Below are 18,785 nucleotides of genomic sequence, written 5' to 3' on the forward strand. Positions count from 1 at the left end.
ATTGGTGCAGCATCTATGGAAAACAGCATGAAAACTCAAAAAATTATGGGACACCTGGGTGGCTCAGTAGGTTAAGCGGTCTGTCTTTGGATCAATTCCAGGATCCTGGGATTGAGCTCCGCATAGCTCCCTGCGCAGTGGGGATCTTGCTTCAGGATCAACTAATTTTTGCTTCTCAGCCTTTTGGCTAAGATCAAGTGTAAGATAAAAGCATCTGTTTCTTGGTTTGTCTCTTTTTTTTCCCCCTTTGTGTGTTTGTTTCTTAAATTCCACATATGATTTGTTTGAATTTTATAGTTTTCTAATGATGCTGTAATCATAAGGAATTTATATCATGTTTATGTATTTATGTTATATTAATTTGTCAACACTGAGTGCCACAATATTCTTTTTCTCTGAAGAGAAGTCTACTCATTACTTAAAGTTGGAGAGTTGATGTCCTAGGCCCTTGAAAGAAATAAGGCATGAATGGATTATATGCAGTACCCACATTTGCATTGTAATCAATTACGAATTCTGATTTGCCTGGGGGCATTTGTTTTGTAAATGTTTCTTTGTTACTAGGGATGTAGAGTTGTGGTAAAAGTTCCTGTTTCATAACTGATCTTTACCCATCACCAACTTGTAGAAAATAGGGTTTAAAGAAATCGGCTAGAGTGGCCTGCTTTCAACACTGAGTGATGCAAAGCCATGTCAGCTCCTACCAAAGATTCCTATTTACGCCCTAGGCACATAAGTAAGGAAAGGAGCTGTGGACTGAGAGGTACATCTGTCAGCTTCCCCAAGGTCTCTTCAACATGATCATCATTCCAAGAGCAGGTACCTGTAAGAAGGCTGTCCACTGAATCTGTGAGTTTACTGCTGAGACTTCGATCTGTTTTCACTGTGTCACTTTTAGTAAGTTCATCTTTAAAACATATTCGTCATTTGAAATATGTTTGCTTTTGGAAGTGCCAATTTGTACTTTTAAATTTTCTTTAGAGTTATGGGAGGTTGCTGGCCATGGTCCATGCACTCACAAAAATTATAAGCCATTTTTGAAGGATTCAGTCTACTTGAAGATTGTGCTAAAGGGAAAAGTAAGACAAAATCATGGAGCTGCAAGAAGAGGATGAAATGGATGAAGAAAAAGAGAAAAAAACCATGTCTCATCCCCAAAGTAAGGCTTTTTGGTCTAGAAAGACATAGTTTCTAAATGGATGACACAAATTCATCTAAATGACCAAAATATGGATTATAAAAATGTTTAGTCTGTCTGTGAAAATTATGCTTGTTGAGAACAAATTTAATTATTCCAATTCAAAAACAATATTTAAAGGCTTACAATGAAACTATTACTTTATTAGTAATAGGCATGGCTTATTTGTTACATTCTGTTTATGCTTTTGCTTTTTCTGTTTCACTTTTATCAGTTCCGCAGGGCAGGGTGATGGTGCAAAATGAGTTTACCAGAAGTGAGTATTGAGCAACAGTCTCGTCTTAAAATAGTCTTGCAACTTGTTATGCAAAATCACAGTTGCAGAAAAATCATTAAGAGCCATTAAGCAGATCAATTATACTATCTCTAAACTTGGTATTTTTTATCCCATTCTCTTTCACAGAGAATGTTCTATTTGCATGCATAGGACAGCCAGTACATGCTCACCTTCAAGCCTCTTGCAAGTATGCCAATGTATCAGAGGGAAGTTTTCACTTAATTGTAAATTGGGCTAAAATAAAAATACAACCATGTCATTTCAGGAATTGCTGGCAGGAATAAGATTTAACAATACCAAAATAGTACATTTTCACTGCTAATTTTCTACTCCTCCTTGTGTACCATGCACAGAAAAATAAGCTTCCTATACAATAAGAAATTTGCTTTTCTATGAGTTATCTGTTGCATTCTTTTCTTTCTTTCTTTCTTTCTTTCTTTCTTTCTTTCTTTCTTTCTTTCTTTTCTTTTCTTTCTTTCTTTCTTCTTTCTTTTTCCTTCCTTCCTTCCTTCCTTCCTTCCTTCTTTCTTTTTTTCTTCTTTCTTTCTTTCTTTCTTTCTTTCTTTCTTTCTTTCTTTCTCTCTTATTTTTTTCTAATTTTTTCTAAGCTTATTTAGATTTAGACATCGCTCTTTGAGTATAGGTAAGAGGATAAAAGAAATCATTTGCTTTGGATAGTCCTTATTTTTTGGTTCTTCTGTGGTCTTTGATGCTGTTCTTGGATTCTTTATTGGCAGTTAAGAACATGGGCAGCTGCAGTGGCTTAGCGGTTTAGTGCCGCCTTCATCCTGGGGTGTGATCCTGGAGACCCGGAATCAAGTCCCACTTCAGGCTCCTTGCATGGAGCCTGCTTTTCCCTCTGTCTGTGTCTCTGCCTCTCTCTGTGTGTCTCTCGTAAGTAAATAAAATCTTTAAAACAATGGACTTTTGTGTTGGACATGAGGATCTGAATCTAGGGTCCTTTGCTTGCTGGTACTGGTGCAGTGGACAGGAGACTTTAAGGCTCATTTCCTCCTCTGTCAAATGGAGTTGAGTTGTATACACCTCATATATATATGAGGTTATATATGACCTCATATGAAATATATGAATATGAAATATGAATAATATTTCATAAATATGAATATGAAATAATATATTTATTTCATAAATATATGAAAGTGTTAGCATAGTGGTTGGCCCATTGTAACTGAGCAGTAAGTTTCAGTTATCTCTAATATAGGAATTAGCATTATGGGGCTTATATATTTTTAAATGAGCTGCTACTAATTGCATATTTATATATTGAGCTTCAAATGGTGTCTTAGTCCATGTAGGCTATATGCTATAGCAAAAATACTCTAGACCTTATGGCTTATAAATAGCAGAAATTTATTTGTCACAGTTCTGGAGGCTGGTAAGTCTAACATCAAGGTGCCAATAGATTTGGTGTCTGGTGAGAGCCTACCTCCTGGTTCACAGATGGCTGTCTACTTGCTGGTGTTCTCACATGACAGAAGTGGCAAGAGAGTTCTCTGGGGCCTCTTTTATAAGAACATGAATCCTATTCTTGAGGGCTTCATCTTTATGACCTTATCACCTTCCAAGGCCCCACCTCCTAATATCATCACATTGGGTATTAGATTATGATATGAATTTTGGGAGACGCAAACATTCAGTGTATAGATAGAAACCATGTTCTCTGGTAAGTTGTGTATACTGAGTAATGAAGGTTTGTTTGCAGTACTGAGGTACAGATTTTCTCACATATCTGGAAGTAATTTAAAGCTTATTGGATATTAAAATATTTAATATTTTAAACTTTAACCTATTTATTTTATAGTTTTCTTTATATATTTTCATAAACAATATTTTATGTAGAGAAGCTATATCCAAAAAGATTTGCCTGTGATTCAGAATATTTTTCTAGTCTGTTTACTGGAGAAAAATTTATTTATTGTATGACTTACAACATAGTTTTTTCATAAAGCTAACTGGTGGATTGGGATAAAGAGATGCTAACATTATCAGGGAACATTTTTTTTAAAAGATTATTTATTTATTTATTTATTTATTTATTTATTTATTTATTTATTTATTCATTCATGAGAGACACACACACAGAGAGAGAGGCAGAGACACAGGCAGAGAGAGAAGCACGCTCCACGCAGGGAGTCTGACATGGGACTCAATCCCAGGTCTCCAGGATCACACCCTGGACTGAAGGCAGCACTAAACTGCTGAGCCACCTGGCCTGTCCTATCAGGGAATATTTTTGTAGGACTGTAGGTATAAAATATTCAAAGCAGGGATTTGGACACTATGTTCTAACTGATTAAGGATCCTGTTCAGTGTTCCAACATGAAACAGATGGCACATTCAAATTAGAACAATTTAATGAAGCTTTATAAATAAAGGTAATATTATAAAGCTATAGGCAGAGTGGAAACCATAGGGACTCCTGGGTTGTCATACCCCAGGCCTGAGAACCATGAGTAGGGAGAGGTATTCAGAACCAGGAAGGAGAGGGAATCATATAGAACAGACCATCTTAGAGGAACCTTCTGTTGAGGAACACAGACAGCCTTTTGGCTTGGAATACCTCATCCCCTGCTTCCACTCTCCTGCTAGATCTCCCTATGGGCTAAGCCCAAGGGCATAGAAACCTATTGCAATAATCCATTAGGATTAACCATCCAGGCTAGAGAGTAGAATGGAGGGAGGTAGAAAGTAGATCTGAAGGGGCAAACAGAAGATGTCTGCACACATGCTGGCATTATTAAAATCTAGAATTTCTTTCTTTTTAAGATTTTATTTATTTACTCATGAGAGATACAGAGAGACAGAAAGGCAGAGACACAGGCAGAGGGAGAAGCAGGCTCCATGCAGGGAGCCTGACGTGGGACTCAATTCCGGGACCCCAGGATCATGCCCTGAGCCAAAGGGCCATAGACTTTTTAGGCAGCATATGTGCTCCCTCCTAAAAGAAAGACTTTTATCTTAAATTTTAAGCTGGCCAATTCTGGAAAAGATTATCCAAATATGATTTGTGAGACAAAGCCCAGGGTACTAGCAGGATCTAGAAAGCACTGCCCAATATATAGTAACAAAAGAACTGGTAGCATTCATGATGATGTTCTGGTGATGTTCTACTCTGTACAGTCGAATGTAGTGGACACTAATAACCACTAGTTATGGTGGCTGTTATGCACCAAAAATGTCACTGAGACTGAGGACTTGAATTTAAATTTTTGCTTAATCTTAATTAATTTAAATTTAAATAACTACCTGTGGCTACAATAATGGGCAGCGTAGATCTACAACAAGATGTGCATGTTAGGGCTTGCTGATTCATTTAACCTCATTTCCCTTTCCAACAGGGTTAACAATTACTGTTTGTTGACTCATACAACATCATGTGCCTAGCAGTATGTCACACAGAGAGGAAGTCAAAGATAGGTTATAAGAAGTAACAAGTGTTGGCAAGGAGGTGGAGACATCAGAACTCTTGTGCATTACTAGTATGAATATAAAACAGTGCAACTACTGTGAAAAATGGTGTGATGATACCACACACAACAAATTACACAGAGAATTGCCATATGATTCAGCAATTCCACTCATGGTTATATACACCAGAAAAATGAAAGCAACAACTGAAAAAGAACTATTTTTCAGCCTTTAAAAGGAAAAAGATTTGGACACACATGCTATAACATAGATAAACCTTGAAGACATTATGCCTAGTGATACAAGCCAGTTGCAAAAGGACAAATATTGTACCATTCCACTTATACGACATGTCTAGATTAATCAATTTCATAGAGGCAGAAAGTAGAGCAGTGGTTGCCAGGGGCTAGGGAAAGGGGGATTGGAGAATTAGTGTTTAATAGGTACAGAGTTGTCAGTTAGGGTAGATAAAAAATTTTGGAAAAGGGTGGTGATGGTTACATAATAATGTGATTGTACCTATGGAACTGAACTTTACCCTTTTAAAAGATGACAATGGTAAATTTTATGCCACATATATTGTATCACACACAAAATATCTTCAAGGACTTTGAAAACTAGCATGGCAAAGAGAAATGGTGGTTGCTGAATGCTACACAGTGAGGGGATAAAATATGACTAGCTGAGGGCTATGGAGTAATTGTACTTGAGAGGGTTGGCTGGGCTAGATGACCTCCAATCATGAAATTCAGTGGGTTCACGAGCACTTCAAATTTGGGATGGCAGTAGGATATAAGATGGTGTATACACATAGGACAGGACTTCATGCAGCAGCTGTGCCCCTCTCCATGTACTTGTCCTGCTTCATCTGGGTTTATCCTTGAGTCCTCATCCATACTCATGGTTCAAAAAATCCAAACTGGAGGTGAGAGCCAACCTCTCAGAAAAAAAAAAAAGTATAAAACATAGGACACCCACCTGGGAGCCTAGAAGGAGTCGTGCACATCAATTGCAGAAAGCCCAGGTCCATCTAGACTGCCATTATGTATCTTCATTCCTTCATCATCTAAGTCTCAAAGATCTCACTCTCTGATAACCAATTTGCATTTTTCCAACTGAATCTCCCTAATCCCCTACCGTGTAATTCCTTGACACCCCAGAACCTCTAATCCATTAACCTAACACCTTTTCACTTTGCCTCAACACCATCATTCATGTCCTCTCTTCTCTCTTTCCTTGGTTTAAATGCCATGGTTGTTCCTTGTAATCATTCCCCTGCACAGATGCTCCACACTCTTGTTCCTCTCTCCTCCATGATGCTCAGACTCCAGGCTCCGGCTGTATCTGGATCTCTGCCTAGCACTATTTGTACCCAAATAAGCAAATGAGGCTAGTGAGAATACACAACTATACCAACTGCCCCCTCCCCCCCCCCATATATCATGGTCCCTGACTCCAAGTGAATCTTTAGTATTATCCAGCAATCTGACTACATTTTCAAAATCTATTTACATTCTCACTGTCCCTGAATGATATTTCATCCTTTCTACCCTCTTCTCAAACTTCCTCTCTCCTCTTCACTTTCTGCTGCTAACCTTGTTAACTTCATCGATAAAACATGTTTCTGCCTCCACATTTATCAGCATCTGTGCCCATTTGTTCTGCCTCCCCTCCAGCTATCAGAAAAGAATTCTCTACCTTCTCCAATTTAACCCCAACATTCCTTTTGCATTGGATTCTATCCCTGCTCATCTACTCAAGAACATTGCTACACAGTGATTTTAGCTCTCTTACATCATCACTTTTTCCTTGTCTTTGGCTCATGCCCATGAGCATACAAATAGGCATATTATCCAATTAAAAATAAAAATCTCTCTCTTGACCATATATTTCCTTCCAGCTATTGTCACATTCTTCTGTCTCCATTTACTCTTTTTTGATTCTCTCTGGGCCTAATCGGAGTGCTAGCAGGCAAAGTACCATGAACATTACCAGTTATTTGGTTACTATATTGGGCAGTGCTTTCTAGATCCTGCTAGCACCCAAAGAGGATCTGGGCCCTTCTTGACAACTCCAAACTTAAAGTGTCCAAAATGGAGCTCTTAATCCCCAGCAATCCTTCCCTCCCCTCCCCCAACCTTACAACTTGCTTCTCAAGTAGTCTTCCCCCATTAGCATAAGGAACCTCTTTTCTTCTAATTGTTCCAAGTAAAAACCTTGACTCATCCTGACTCTTTTTACTCTCTTATGTCCTACATCCAATTAATCAGCCAGTACTGTCAGCTTCTCCTTAGGAATATATCCAGAACCTGCCCACTTCTTACCAGCTCTACTGCTAGGGTTTTTAAATCAGTGAATCAGAGAAACAGAACCATGTATTTATAAATTAAACATATATATTATGGAGGCTGAGAACTGTCAAGAACTGTAGTCTGCTAGATGGAGACCCAGAAAAGTTGGTGGTATAATTCCTGAGTCCAAAGGCCTGAGAAGCAGGAAAGTAAATGGTATAACTTTCAGTTTGAGGGCAAGTCTGTAGGCAGGAAGAAATGGATGTTCCAGCTCAAAGACATGTCCAGAGAGGACAAATTCTCCCTTACCCAGCCTGTCTGGTGTTCTATTCACTGCTTCAAGACTGGATGAGGCTTACCCATACTGGGGAGGGCAATTTGCTTTACTCATTCTATAGATTCAAATGTTAATCTCATCTAAAATATCCTTACAGATACAGACACATCCAGGATAATCTTTAACCAAATACCTGGGCACCCCATTGCCCAGTCAAGTTGACAGACAAAATTAAACAGCACAGCCTCCTAACTGGTTGGCCTTCCTCCATTGTTTCTCCTAATTTGTTAACATAATAGTAAAAAAAAAAAAAAAAAAAACCACACACACACAAACAAAACACAAACAAACAAAAAACTCAAAACCATGAGGTCACTGCTGTACTAAAAATTCTTTGACGTCTTCTTTTCAATCAGGGTAAAATATTAAAACTGTCATGACCACCAAGGCCCTACATACTCTGTTCCCCACCCCTAGCTCCAAGATCCATTGCTCTTCCCACACTCATTTTGTTCCAGCCACACTGCTACTACTCCAAGCATGCTCCTGCCTCAGGGCCTTTACATCTACAGATCTCTGCTTGAAATGGTCATAATCCATATTGTTTCTTCCCTCAAACTGTTTTCTTATCTTAGAGGTCTTTGAAATAAACCTTTTGTTTTGTTTTTAGTTTATTATAGCACCCCTCATCTCTTATTTTCTTTTAAAATAAACTTTATTTTTTTAACAGTTTAAGATTTACAGAAAAATTGCAAGAGTAGTATAGAGGGTTCTCATAAACCTTGTTCCCATTTTCCCCTATTATTACCATCTTACAATTAGTATGGCACATCATCATAACTAATGAGCCAATCTTGATACTATACTACCAATGAAAGTCCATACTTTATTCAGAGTTCTTTAGTTTTTTTTTTTAAGATTTATTTATTTATTTGCGAGAGAGAGAGAGAGAGAGAGAGAGAGTGCAGGAGTATGAGTGGGGGGAAAGGCAGGGGGAGAGGGAGAATCTCAAGCAGACTCCTCACTGAGGGGTGAGCACTCTAAGGTTCCATCTCTCAACCCTGAGGTCATGACCTGAGCTGAAATCAAGAGGCAAACTCTTAACTCATTCAGTCACCCAGGTGTCCCCTCTTTAGTTTTTTACCTAATGGCCTTTTTCTTTTCCAGGATCCCATTCAGTATACCACATACATTCAGGTGTAATGTCTCCTTAGACTCCTCTAGGCTGTGGCAGTTTTTCAGACTTTCCTTGTTTTTGATGACGTTGACAGCTTAGAGAAATATTGGTCATGTATCGTAGGATGTCCCTCTTTTGGAATTTGTCTGATGTTTTTTTCTTATGATAAGCTGGGGGAAGAGGTCACAGAGGTAAAGTGACATTTTAATCACACATCAAGAGTGTATACTATCAATATGATCTATAACTGCTGCCGTTGACCTTGATCATTTGGCCAACCTCTTGTTTTTAGGTGTCTCGGTTGTGAAGTTACTCTTTTCCCTCCTTTCCACACCTTACTTTTTGGGAGAAGTCATTAGGTGCACCTCATACTTAAGGAGTGGGAAGTTATGCTTCTCCTCCTTAAGGTTGGATATCTGTAAATTTTTACAAATTCTTTTGCAGGGGAGATTTATCTCCTCTCCATCATTTATTTATTCATTAAACTGCTTATATCATTAGGCACTCATGGGTTTTCTTCTTACTTTGTAGTCTAATACTACTTTATTAATTTTGTTGCTCAAATTGTTCTAGCTTCGGCCTTTTGGGAACTCTTTTAGTTGGCTTCTGAGTTTCTCTGAAATTTTCCATCAGTGAGGGGTTGTTTTGTTTTGTTTTGTTTTTTTGGGGGGGGGTGTGGTTAAGCAAGTCCTAATTTTGAGCTTCAGTCTTTTTTTTTTCAAGATACCATTTCGCATAATACACACTTTATCTGTTTATCGTTCTGCAGTGGAACGCCAGGTCTTTGAGGGCGGGGTCTTGGAGCTATTTTTAACCAGGGCAAGTATCCTCAGCCCTCGAGTGGACGCTCAGTTGGGAATGAATGAATGAATGGATGGATGAATGGATGGATGGATGGATGGATGAGTGAGTGAGTGAGTGAGTGAGCGAACGAACAGACGGACGACCCGGCTGGGGCTCAGGCCACTGGGGAGGGCTGGGTCTGCGGGCCCTGCAAGGCGGGGCTGCGCCCGAGCGGCCTCTCCCAGGCACACCCACACTCCGGGCCGCCCCGCGTCAGCAGCGCCCGGGGATTCCCGGGGAAAGTCCGGCGCCTCCTGTCGGGGCGGGGATGGGGGCAGGTGCCGGGCGGCGGGCGGCACGCGGCACGCGGACGGCGGGGAGGCGCTCCTGCGGGCGGGGGAGGCGCGGCCGCTCTCGCTCTCGCTCTCGCTCTCGGGGCGCAGGAGCTCGGGGGCTCCGGGGGGGCGGGCGCTGCGGTCCGGGGGCGGGGCCTGCTCCCGCGGCCGTGGGCGCTCCCGACGCCGGGGCCGGGCGGGCGGCGCGGAGCTCAGGCGGCCGACGAGGAGCCCAGCCCGGGTCGCGGGAGGCGCCGGGAGCCCCGCCGCCAGGAGTCGCGCAACAGGTTTCCTTCCTCCTCGCGGCGCGCAGCGCGGGACCGGCGCCCGCGCAGGACGGGGCTTCTCGGCTCGCACGCTCCGTCCTCCTGCGGGTTCGTTTTTCCCCCTCTACGTCTTCCTCTCTCCTTACTGCCCCGGGAGCCGAGGGTCGCCGGGGGCCGGGGGCCTCGCGGGCTGGGGCTTCGAGCGCTGTCTGGGGGGCACTTGGGGTCCGGCCCCGGGCTCACCCCCCGCTTCGCGCCTCCGGGCACTCGGCCTTGCCTTTCTCCTGCACAGCGGAGTGATTTCTCCTTTTTTCGCCTGGTGGGCAAGGGACTGCGCATTTAGGGCTTCGTAGAAACTATGTCAGGTACCGGTGGGGAGGCTTCCCTTGCAAAGTGTGCGCCTAAGACTGCTTTTGTTTTGATTCGAGAAGAAGCTGAAGTTCTTTGGACGAATTACCGGGGATATCACTTAGGTGTGATCACCTGTACACTCCCTTGTTTTAGGTTACACTTTCTTAAAAACCCCAGAATGGGTACTTCTTGACTTGAACTTGACAGTAGGACTCAGGAGCCAGGAAATACGGATAAATTGATACTGCCTTGAAATAGTTCCTTCCAAGCCCACATAAGAAAGGCTCTATTTTTAGAAGAATGAAGACAAGCAGCAGTGGCAACGTGACAGCAAGAGCCACGCCATCCTGGGAGGGAATGAATACTGGACTCCTCTGACAATAGCTAAGGCCTGTATTATTACTTCCTGTGGTTCTCATGCACTTGTTGAGCCATTTCTCAGCAAAGGGAGGAGTTGTTATTTCCACACGGGTATCCAGAAATGACTCACAGGGCTGCTCTTTTAATTGTGAGACTTTGTTAATGAACTTTTGAAAAGTGAGGTTTTTTCCTGGGTGTGTGTAAAGTGAGATTAAGATGTAAAATGCATGCACGCCTAAACTGGGCCGGGTGGTATAGGAAGTAACAGTTCAAGCTTTCAGTTTCCTAAAACGACAGATGGTACCGCCGACCAGCTAGGGTCACTGAGCCGATATAAGATAATCACTCACATCCTGTGCTTTGCTACAGAGGCCCAAGAGAAAATTAAGTTTGTTATTCAATAACCATCTGTTATTACGTTAATTGGTATGGTATGGTAGAAATATATCATCTTACATAGTGATTGTCACTCTCTGAATCCACATATTGGAGACAGATTGGGCCAAATCACAAACCCTCATGTGCCATGTTGGACCTGTGACTTTTTCCTATAGAAGATTTCAGCAGGTGAATGATATTGTCAGACAGGCGTTTTGGAAAGACCATTTAGAATTAAGATGGAGGACAGATTGGATGAGGACAACCCTAGCCTTAGGGGGACACATAGGAGATTACCGTAATATTTAAGAGAAATTGGAAAAGGCTTGAGTCAAGCCATGATAGGAGTGGAAAAGAGGGAAGGAGCTGAATGGATAATAGGCAGAACTTGACCATATCTTTAGGGGTGGGAAGTGAGGGAGAGGAAGGAGTTTAGGATGATTCCTACATTCCTAGTAAATGACTAGGATTGGAATGCAAGTAGAAGAATAGGTTTGTGGTAAAGGACCATGAGGACCTTAGGCTGAATTCACATGATGAGTCTAGAATAGTGCCTGGCACTAGGCACTGTGTACATTTTAGCTATTATTATTATTTATTTAAAAACTTTCAGGAGCACTCATTATTGTGAATTCAGTCTTTAACTCCTTACTGCATTGCTGTGGGTTAGGTACTATAATCAACTGCTTTTGACAGGTGAAAAAAGTGTTATGTTAGTAATTGATAGAGCTAGGAACTGATCCCACGCACTTGGTTCCAGAACTTACATTCTGAGCCACATTGCTTTGGTATGATATCTCTAACAATGAATAGATAATGAATGAGTGAATGAATGAATGAAATCTCCGACACTGTGATAAACTCAAAGTGGAGTCACTGTCTTGATGCCCACAATTCTTTCTCATCCAGGAATGGCCTCATATATAAGATGGGCCCTGAGTGGCCACATTGTGCTGCATGGTACCCATCCCCCTACCTTCACCCCAAAATATATTTGGTTGATCTAGGAATAGGCCTAGAATAATCAGAAAATTTCTCCTGTGAATTGTAGACACTTTTATGGAGACTCACTTTGGCTGAGAGTTCCCAGAGCTTCAACAAATGTGCCTTTAGAGCTGCTTAGGATACGACTCTCACCGAACACTGAGTGTTGACTGCTTTGCATTCCTTAGATGCGGTCAGTGATCTGTCACTGAAATCTGTAGTATCCCTCTTGTGGGGAAACAGAAAGGCTGGCCAGGGGTATTAATCCACAGAGCAGTGCCTTCTGGGGCCTGTTTTATTCTAGTTTTACCCTAAGCAGGTGTTTACCTGCCTGTCTTGCCTCTAACTTCTAGAATCTTATTAATTAAACTGGCCTGCAGTATCCCCTGTCCTCTTGATTTTAGCTGGGCAAATGACTCAGATTTCTAGGGGTTAGGGCCTGTTTTCTATTTTCAGAATCCAGGTAGATTCCTTTGGTCCCTATAAATTTTTGACAAACAAGCCTAGCTCCCCCGCTTCCTCCCAGAATCTGGCCTCAGCTCTTCACTCTTCTCATTGTTTCATGAGTTGGATTAAGACTTTGATTGTTCACCAAGCAGGGTCTAAATTATCTTTTCCTCAAAAGCCTCTACTTTGAACTATTTAAGGATTATGAACAGTGAGTTAATGTTCTACCTAAACCGAATCAGCAAACCATTTTAAGTTTGAAGGTTTTTTTTGTTTTTTTGTTTTTGCTTTTTTAAGAATTTACTTTTTCATGAGAGACACAGAGAAAGGGACAGAGACATAAGCAGAAGGAGTAGCAGGCTCCCTGTGGGGAGCCCGATGTGGGACTCGATCCCAGGACCCCAGGATCACAACCTGAGCCAAAGGCAGCTGCTCAACCACTGAGCCACCCAGGTGCCCCTGAAGTTAGAAGTTTTAAAGTTTTTTCTCCATGTGTGAAGGAATGTTTCATTCAGCATTTCTTCAGATTTAACAGGAATTCAAGGAATTTATAGCTTCCTATTATATGAGATTGACAGGAAGCCTTCCAGAATGATCCAGCCCACATGTTCACACCTTTGTCTGAATTCCTGTATGCCTGTCTGTAATTCATTCAGTGCTCAAATAATAAGGAAGGGTTTTGGTTAATATTTCATGTGGGTTTGTTTGTCTTGCCTCTTCATTTCAACTGTGGTTTCTCTGAGAGCAGAGAATCACTCAAGTTGGGGGCTTTCATAGCTCTCTCAGCTTCCTTCCTTCCATTCTGTGACTTCTGCTAATAATAAAGCCATCGGTCAGATTAAGTCATTGTTAGCCACTCCTTCTGAGTCTGTGAATAGCAGACATTATTCATTTAACCTCTTGTAAGTCTCAATAATTTGGTAATTTTTCATATAAAGCATAGTTTTAGAATTGATAACTTCCACTTATCCTTCTTGAGCTGAGTGCTTCCAACTTGATTTTGTATTGTTGTGTTTTTTTTTTTTTCTTTTCAGTGGATACAGTATCAGGGTAATCCAGAAAATATTAAACTGCCCAAGAAAATATTCATCATTTTGTATACTTGTTTCTGTATTCAGAGATGTAAAATGTTATTCCATTACTCATTGCATAACTAACTTATTGGGTAAAAATGTGAATTCTGACTTTACAGAGTAGTGGAAATTGCTCTCTTGCTATCTTCAGATGGAAACAGAGTGAACAAATATGGTTCTGTCTTCTGTTTCAGTTTCAGGATTGCAGCAATGCACAACTCACCTCTTGGTTTTATTTCTAATTTTTTATTTTAATTTTTTTTTTTAGATTTTATTTATTTATTTGACAGAGAAAGAGAGAGAGCACACAAGCAGAGGGGAGTGGGAGAAGCAGGCTCCCCAGTGTGCAGGGAGCCCAATGCAGAGCTCAATCCCAAGACCCCGGAATCATGACCTGGGCTGAAGGCAGATGGTTAAGCAGCTGAGCCACCCAGGTGCCTCTATTTCTAATTTTTTTTATTATGTGTCCGGCTGTACTGATTAGTGACACAAATCTGTTGATTTGAGAAAGTGACACACAGTGTGTAAGCTGAATTGTACCGTATTGGTAGATATCCTCCATCCTCCTTCCCTCTTCCTTGATTACTACATGGTAAGCCAGGATGCAATGATGTTAGCCGATAGTATCATACAGCTCTTCTTCATTAGTTACAAAGGACTCTCATATATATTTTCTCTTTTAATTCCCATAAAAACCTGGCAAAACAGAAATGGTATTATTGTTGCTGTTGTCGTCTGTATTTGAATTCCATACTTGAGGAAAGACACACTTGGGGAAATTAAGTGACCCCTTGATTACTCAAGAAGTCAGGTACAGAGGCCCATGACCCAGTGCTGTTAGTGCTTAACTGAAAAAGGCAAATTTAGCATCTTAGGTCACATTCCCTGCAAATAGACGGTGAGATTTGCATACAGAAGGTTTATGGGAGATGCCGTGGGAATAACACTTGTCAGGGAGAAAGCAGCAGGATTATGCAGAGGGAGAAAATGAACTTTAGCGCCTGTACAATGGAGGCCTCAACAGCAGGAAACTTTGAAGGAGGAATGGCCCCCTCAGAATTGTTCGGCAAGTAAGGGAGCTAGCTAGTCATCTGCATTCTCTGCAAGGACTAGTTAGTGGCCATGGGCTACACCCAGGCACGAGGTGCACTCTTGGACTAAGCAGCTTCCTTCAGTCAAAGGCAATTCCTGGAACTCTGAGCCTTCAGTAAGCCAACGTTTCTGGCAACTGGGGGACTGAGGGCCTTGGTCCTGAAGGAGATCAGCATACCACATAATCTACAACCTTTGTGTGCAAGAGAGCATCCTCCTCCGCTAGAGCCTTGTTTGTGTCTTTCTGACCCAAACTGTTGCCCTGCTGAGTGGAGCCCAGAAAGTTGTCATTTTATCCAAAGCCCTTAAAGGTTTAGAATAGCTGACCAGATAGCAAAAAGACAAAGTAGCCTTAATCCTAGGAAGATTAGGAGCAGAAGGGGAGCCCGGTGAGGGAAGACTGGGATGAAAGCAGTGATGTGCCTTGTAGAAAACTAACTTCTGATGCCCATGGCTAACAAAAGGCCCTTGGCTGTCCAGACCTAGAACAAAAGTGTAACGAATTGTGGTCTTTGCTGTAATTTTGGGCTTTATCATTGTTGAATGGTAAACAATTTTGTGATATTGACCTGCATTTCCTGTTTTCTCCTTTCATCCCCCCTCATCTTTCTATGCCTTTGAAAAGCCTCAGACCAGTCCAGTGACTCTCAGTATGTAGCCTGTAGATTGTAATCATCAGAATTACTTGGAGCCTCTAAAAAAAAACTCCCCAAAACAACAACAAAAAAGAAAACAAAGTCCAGGCCCACATTTGATATCTATTGGGACAGAATCTTTAAGAGTGGCGCATATGAATTGATATTTTCAAAAAAATTTACCCAGGTGATTTTTATATGTGTTCTACTTAGAGAACCATTGACCTAAACTATTATGCTTTTGATGATGACTAAGCCTATTGGGATTTTTCAAATTAGCAAGAAGTTACAAAAAACAGTGGGATAACAGAGCAACACATGAGCCTTGATCCCAGCAGGTTTAATAATTCACCCCTTGTCTTTCATAGCAAATTCTTGGTGTGTCCATGAGAGACTGTCCCCAATTCCCTGGTTGGCTTCTGCCCAAAATTTCTAGAAAGAGAGAGGGATGAGTCTGATTTGGCTTTTTAGTAGCTAAATGAGAGATGCCAAATTCTTTGAATAGTCATAGGGGGGAAGTCAGTGAATTTATAGGAATCAGTAAACTTTCTAGGAGAATAAGAAAGTTCCAAGACATTTTATCTCAGATGAAGCTTTGAGGTGCTGCCTTATAACTAAATCCACTAGGATGAGAGAGAACTATGACAAGAAAATATATTATCTTCTTCATTGAAATAGGGAATGATTATTGTTCATCAAAGGGAAAAGCACTTCTAAAACTACCAATTCTGAGTCTGGTCATTGCAGGAAGTATCAGACTCACTTAAAGAGTCTGATAAACTCCTAGGGCATTTTGATGCTCTGTGCTGGGTGCTCTGGGGTATATGCCAAATGCAACAAGTACAGCCCCTCATGGAACTTATAGGCAAGCAGAAAGGATGGGCAGTAAAAAAATTAACAATAGAATATAGTAAATATCAGGAAAGAGGAAGTACCACAAAGTGTGAGATCATAGAGCCAGTCCAGTTTAGTCTAAGGTCAGAGGGTTTTCCATTCTCATGAAACATATAAAAATAGAAGCTGTGAGGCTGGCTTTGGTTATAACACAAAGGGCCTCTTTGTAACAAAGGAAAATCTTTTGATCTATCTAGTTTAAAATCGACCGATCCTGCATGTGTGTGTGTATCTGTCCAGTATGTGAGCACACACATTGGTAAAGAGAGGTAAGAACATGACTCCTTCACTTAATGAGTAAAACACAGAGCAAGGAACAGAGAAGGAACTCTCTTGGTAACTCATTCGATGTACCATTGCTTGAAGTTGATTAATGTTTTAACATGTAATATATGGTAAAAAGAAAATAAATTTAAAGTCTGAAAATCATGAACTTGTATGACAACTTTTAAAAGTTAATTTTAAGAATCTGATGATTATGGCCTAGGAGGGTACTTGACAGATTTGCCTTCGGGCTCTGTTTCAGTTCAAGTTTGAAGCACATTTCCTCAGAGGTCAGCATGTGTTCTTGCTTCTCATCTTCCTGCTTCACATTCTTGACCCTGGTGAGAGAAGATGCAGCAATGCTGTTGAAGTTTGTAGCTTCCGCCTGGCTTGGCAGGTCATGCTAAGTTCTTGTTCCTTTTTTCTGGCCAGTTCTTGCTCTTTTAGTATTTCTTTTTTTTTTTTTTTTTAATTTGCTCTATTTATTCATGAGAGACACACACACACAGAGAGAGAAAGAGGAAGAGACACAGGCAGAGGGAGAAGCAGGCTCCACGCAGGGAGCCAGATGTGGGACTCAATCCCGGGTCTCCAGGATCATGCCCTGGGCCGAAGGCGGTGCTAAATCGTTGAGCCACCCAGGCTGCCCTGCTCTTTTAGTATTTCTGTATCTGCTTCTTTTCTCCCCTTAAATTATAAATTTAGTCTAGGGCAGGGATTATGATTTCTGGATTTTTAAATCTTTGAATCTCCTGCAGCTCTTCTATTATACTTTATTACATTAAATAAATAACCTAAAATGTAATATCTGGGTTAAGAGGTGATCCTTGGGTTGAGAAAGTAACCAAATGGGTTCTCTATTAAGAACATACTTGTTGGGGATCCCTGGGTAGCTCAGCGGTTTAGCACCTGCCTTCGGCCCAGAGCGTGATCCTGGAGTCCTGGGATCGAGTCCCACATCGGGCTCCCTGTGTGGAGCCTGCTTCTCCCTCTGCCTGTGTCTCTGCCTCTGTGTGTGTGTGTGTGTGTGTGTGTGTGTGTGTGATGAATAAATAAATTTTAAAAATCTTAAAAAAAAATCATGTGTCTCGAAGATGGGGAAAAAATCATTAAAAAAAAAAGAACATACTTATTTAACCTGACATCACAAAGCAGATATGCCAAGTGCAAACATGCATATTTAGCCTGTGAATGTCAACGTTAATTACTAAAAATACCATCCACTTGGCTGAGTGCAAGGAAGGGATCATTAAGTCATCATGGAGCAGCACTTATTAGATGTAGATGGTGGTATAGAATGTCCTGCCGGGTCTCACTTGAATCAGCTTAGACACATGTCTACACCATCCAGCATCTTAGAATAACACTGATTTAAAGATTAGGATTTAAAACCATAGTGCAAATGAGAATATAACTCAGGCTTGAAGTGTGACTTCAAGTGAACAGACATGTGATGTCTTATGATGACCATTGACCATGTTTTCTTACATCTTTCTTCCTCTGCTTTGGCATGTTCCTTGGCTTATTTCAGGTATGACTCAATTTATGTTCTAATGTTTTGTCTTACTTTTGCTGTATATAGGAAGTATATGAATAGTTAGGAAATCATTCTCAACATTTGTTCTTCCACTTTCTATTTTGTATAGTTCAAACTTGATTTATTGCTGAAGTACAGGTTATGAGTTAGTCCACTCTGAACCCGGTTGAATACTTTAATTGTAAATTAGCTCAACTTTTAGATTTTCGTTAAGAATTGGAATTTTTATTTTTTTAAAGATTTTATTTATTTATTCATGAGAGACCCACAGAGAGAGAAAGAGAGGCAGAGACACAGGCAGACGGAGAAGCAGGCTCCATGCAGGGAGCCCGACATGGGACTCGATCCCGGGTCTCCAGGATCCAGGATCATACCCTAGGCCGAAGGCAGGCACCAAACTGCTGAGCCACCCAGGCTGCCCAGGATTGGGATTTTTAAATTCCAAGGCTATGTTGGTGGGGTGCCTGGATGGCTAAGTTGGTTAAGTGTCTGCCTGTGGCTCAGGTCGTGATCCCAGCGTCCCAGGATCCAGTCCCACATCAGGCTCCCTGCTCAGTGGGGAGTCTGCTTCTCCCGTGCTCTCTCTGCTCCTCCTCAACGCAGTCTTGTATGCTCTCTTTCAAATAAATAAATAAAATCTTTTTTTTTTTTTCATAAAAAAGACTATCTTGGTGAAATGAAATATTTTTCCTTTTGAAAACTCTTTAGAAGATAGAGCTTGTTTCCTAAAGAATCAA

General features: G+C 41.2%; 1 protein-coding gene across 14 annotated transcripts in view; it reads left to right on the plus strand.

Annotated features, from left to right (window-relative positions):
• The first annotated feature begins 591 nt into the window (after positions 1–591).
• The window catches only part of STX11 (syntaxin 11), a 44,885-nt gene continuing 26,691 nt past the window's right edge, over positions 592–18,785 (plus strand). For 3 of the 14 annotated variants that reach the window (XM_077895837.1, XM_077895787.1, XM_077895848.1), the window contains exon 1: positions 9,943–10,141. Coding sequence is in view for 3 of the 14 variants with exons in the window: in XM_077895768.1 (XP_077751894.1) it covers positions 1,093–1,159 (67 nt within the window). In the remaining 11 variants the exon portion in view is untranslated. Of the gene's footprint in view, positions 898–981; positions 1,160–9,942; positions 10,142–10,182; positions 10,774–14,038; positions 14,061–18,785 lie in introns of those variants that run through there. The other 11 variants (XM_077895800.1, XM_077895859.1, XM_077895768.1 and 8 more) reach the window with 10 other exon arrangements.

This window comes from Canis aureus, chromosome 1, assembly GCF_053574225.1.
Source record: "Canis aureus isolate CA01 chromosome 1, VMU_Caureus_v.1.0, whole genome shotgun sequence".
Taxonomy (NCBI): domain Eukaryota; kingdom Metazoa; phylum Chordata; class Mammalia; order Carnivora; family Canidae; genus Canis; species Canis aureus.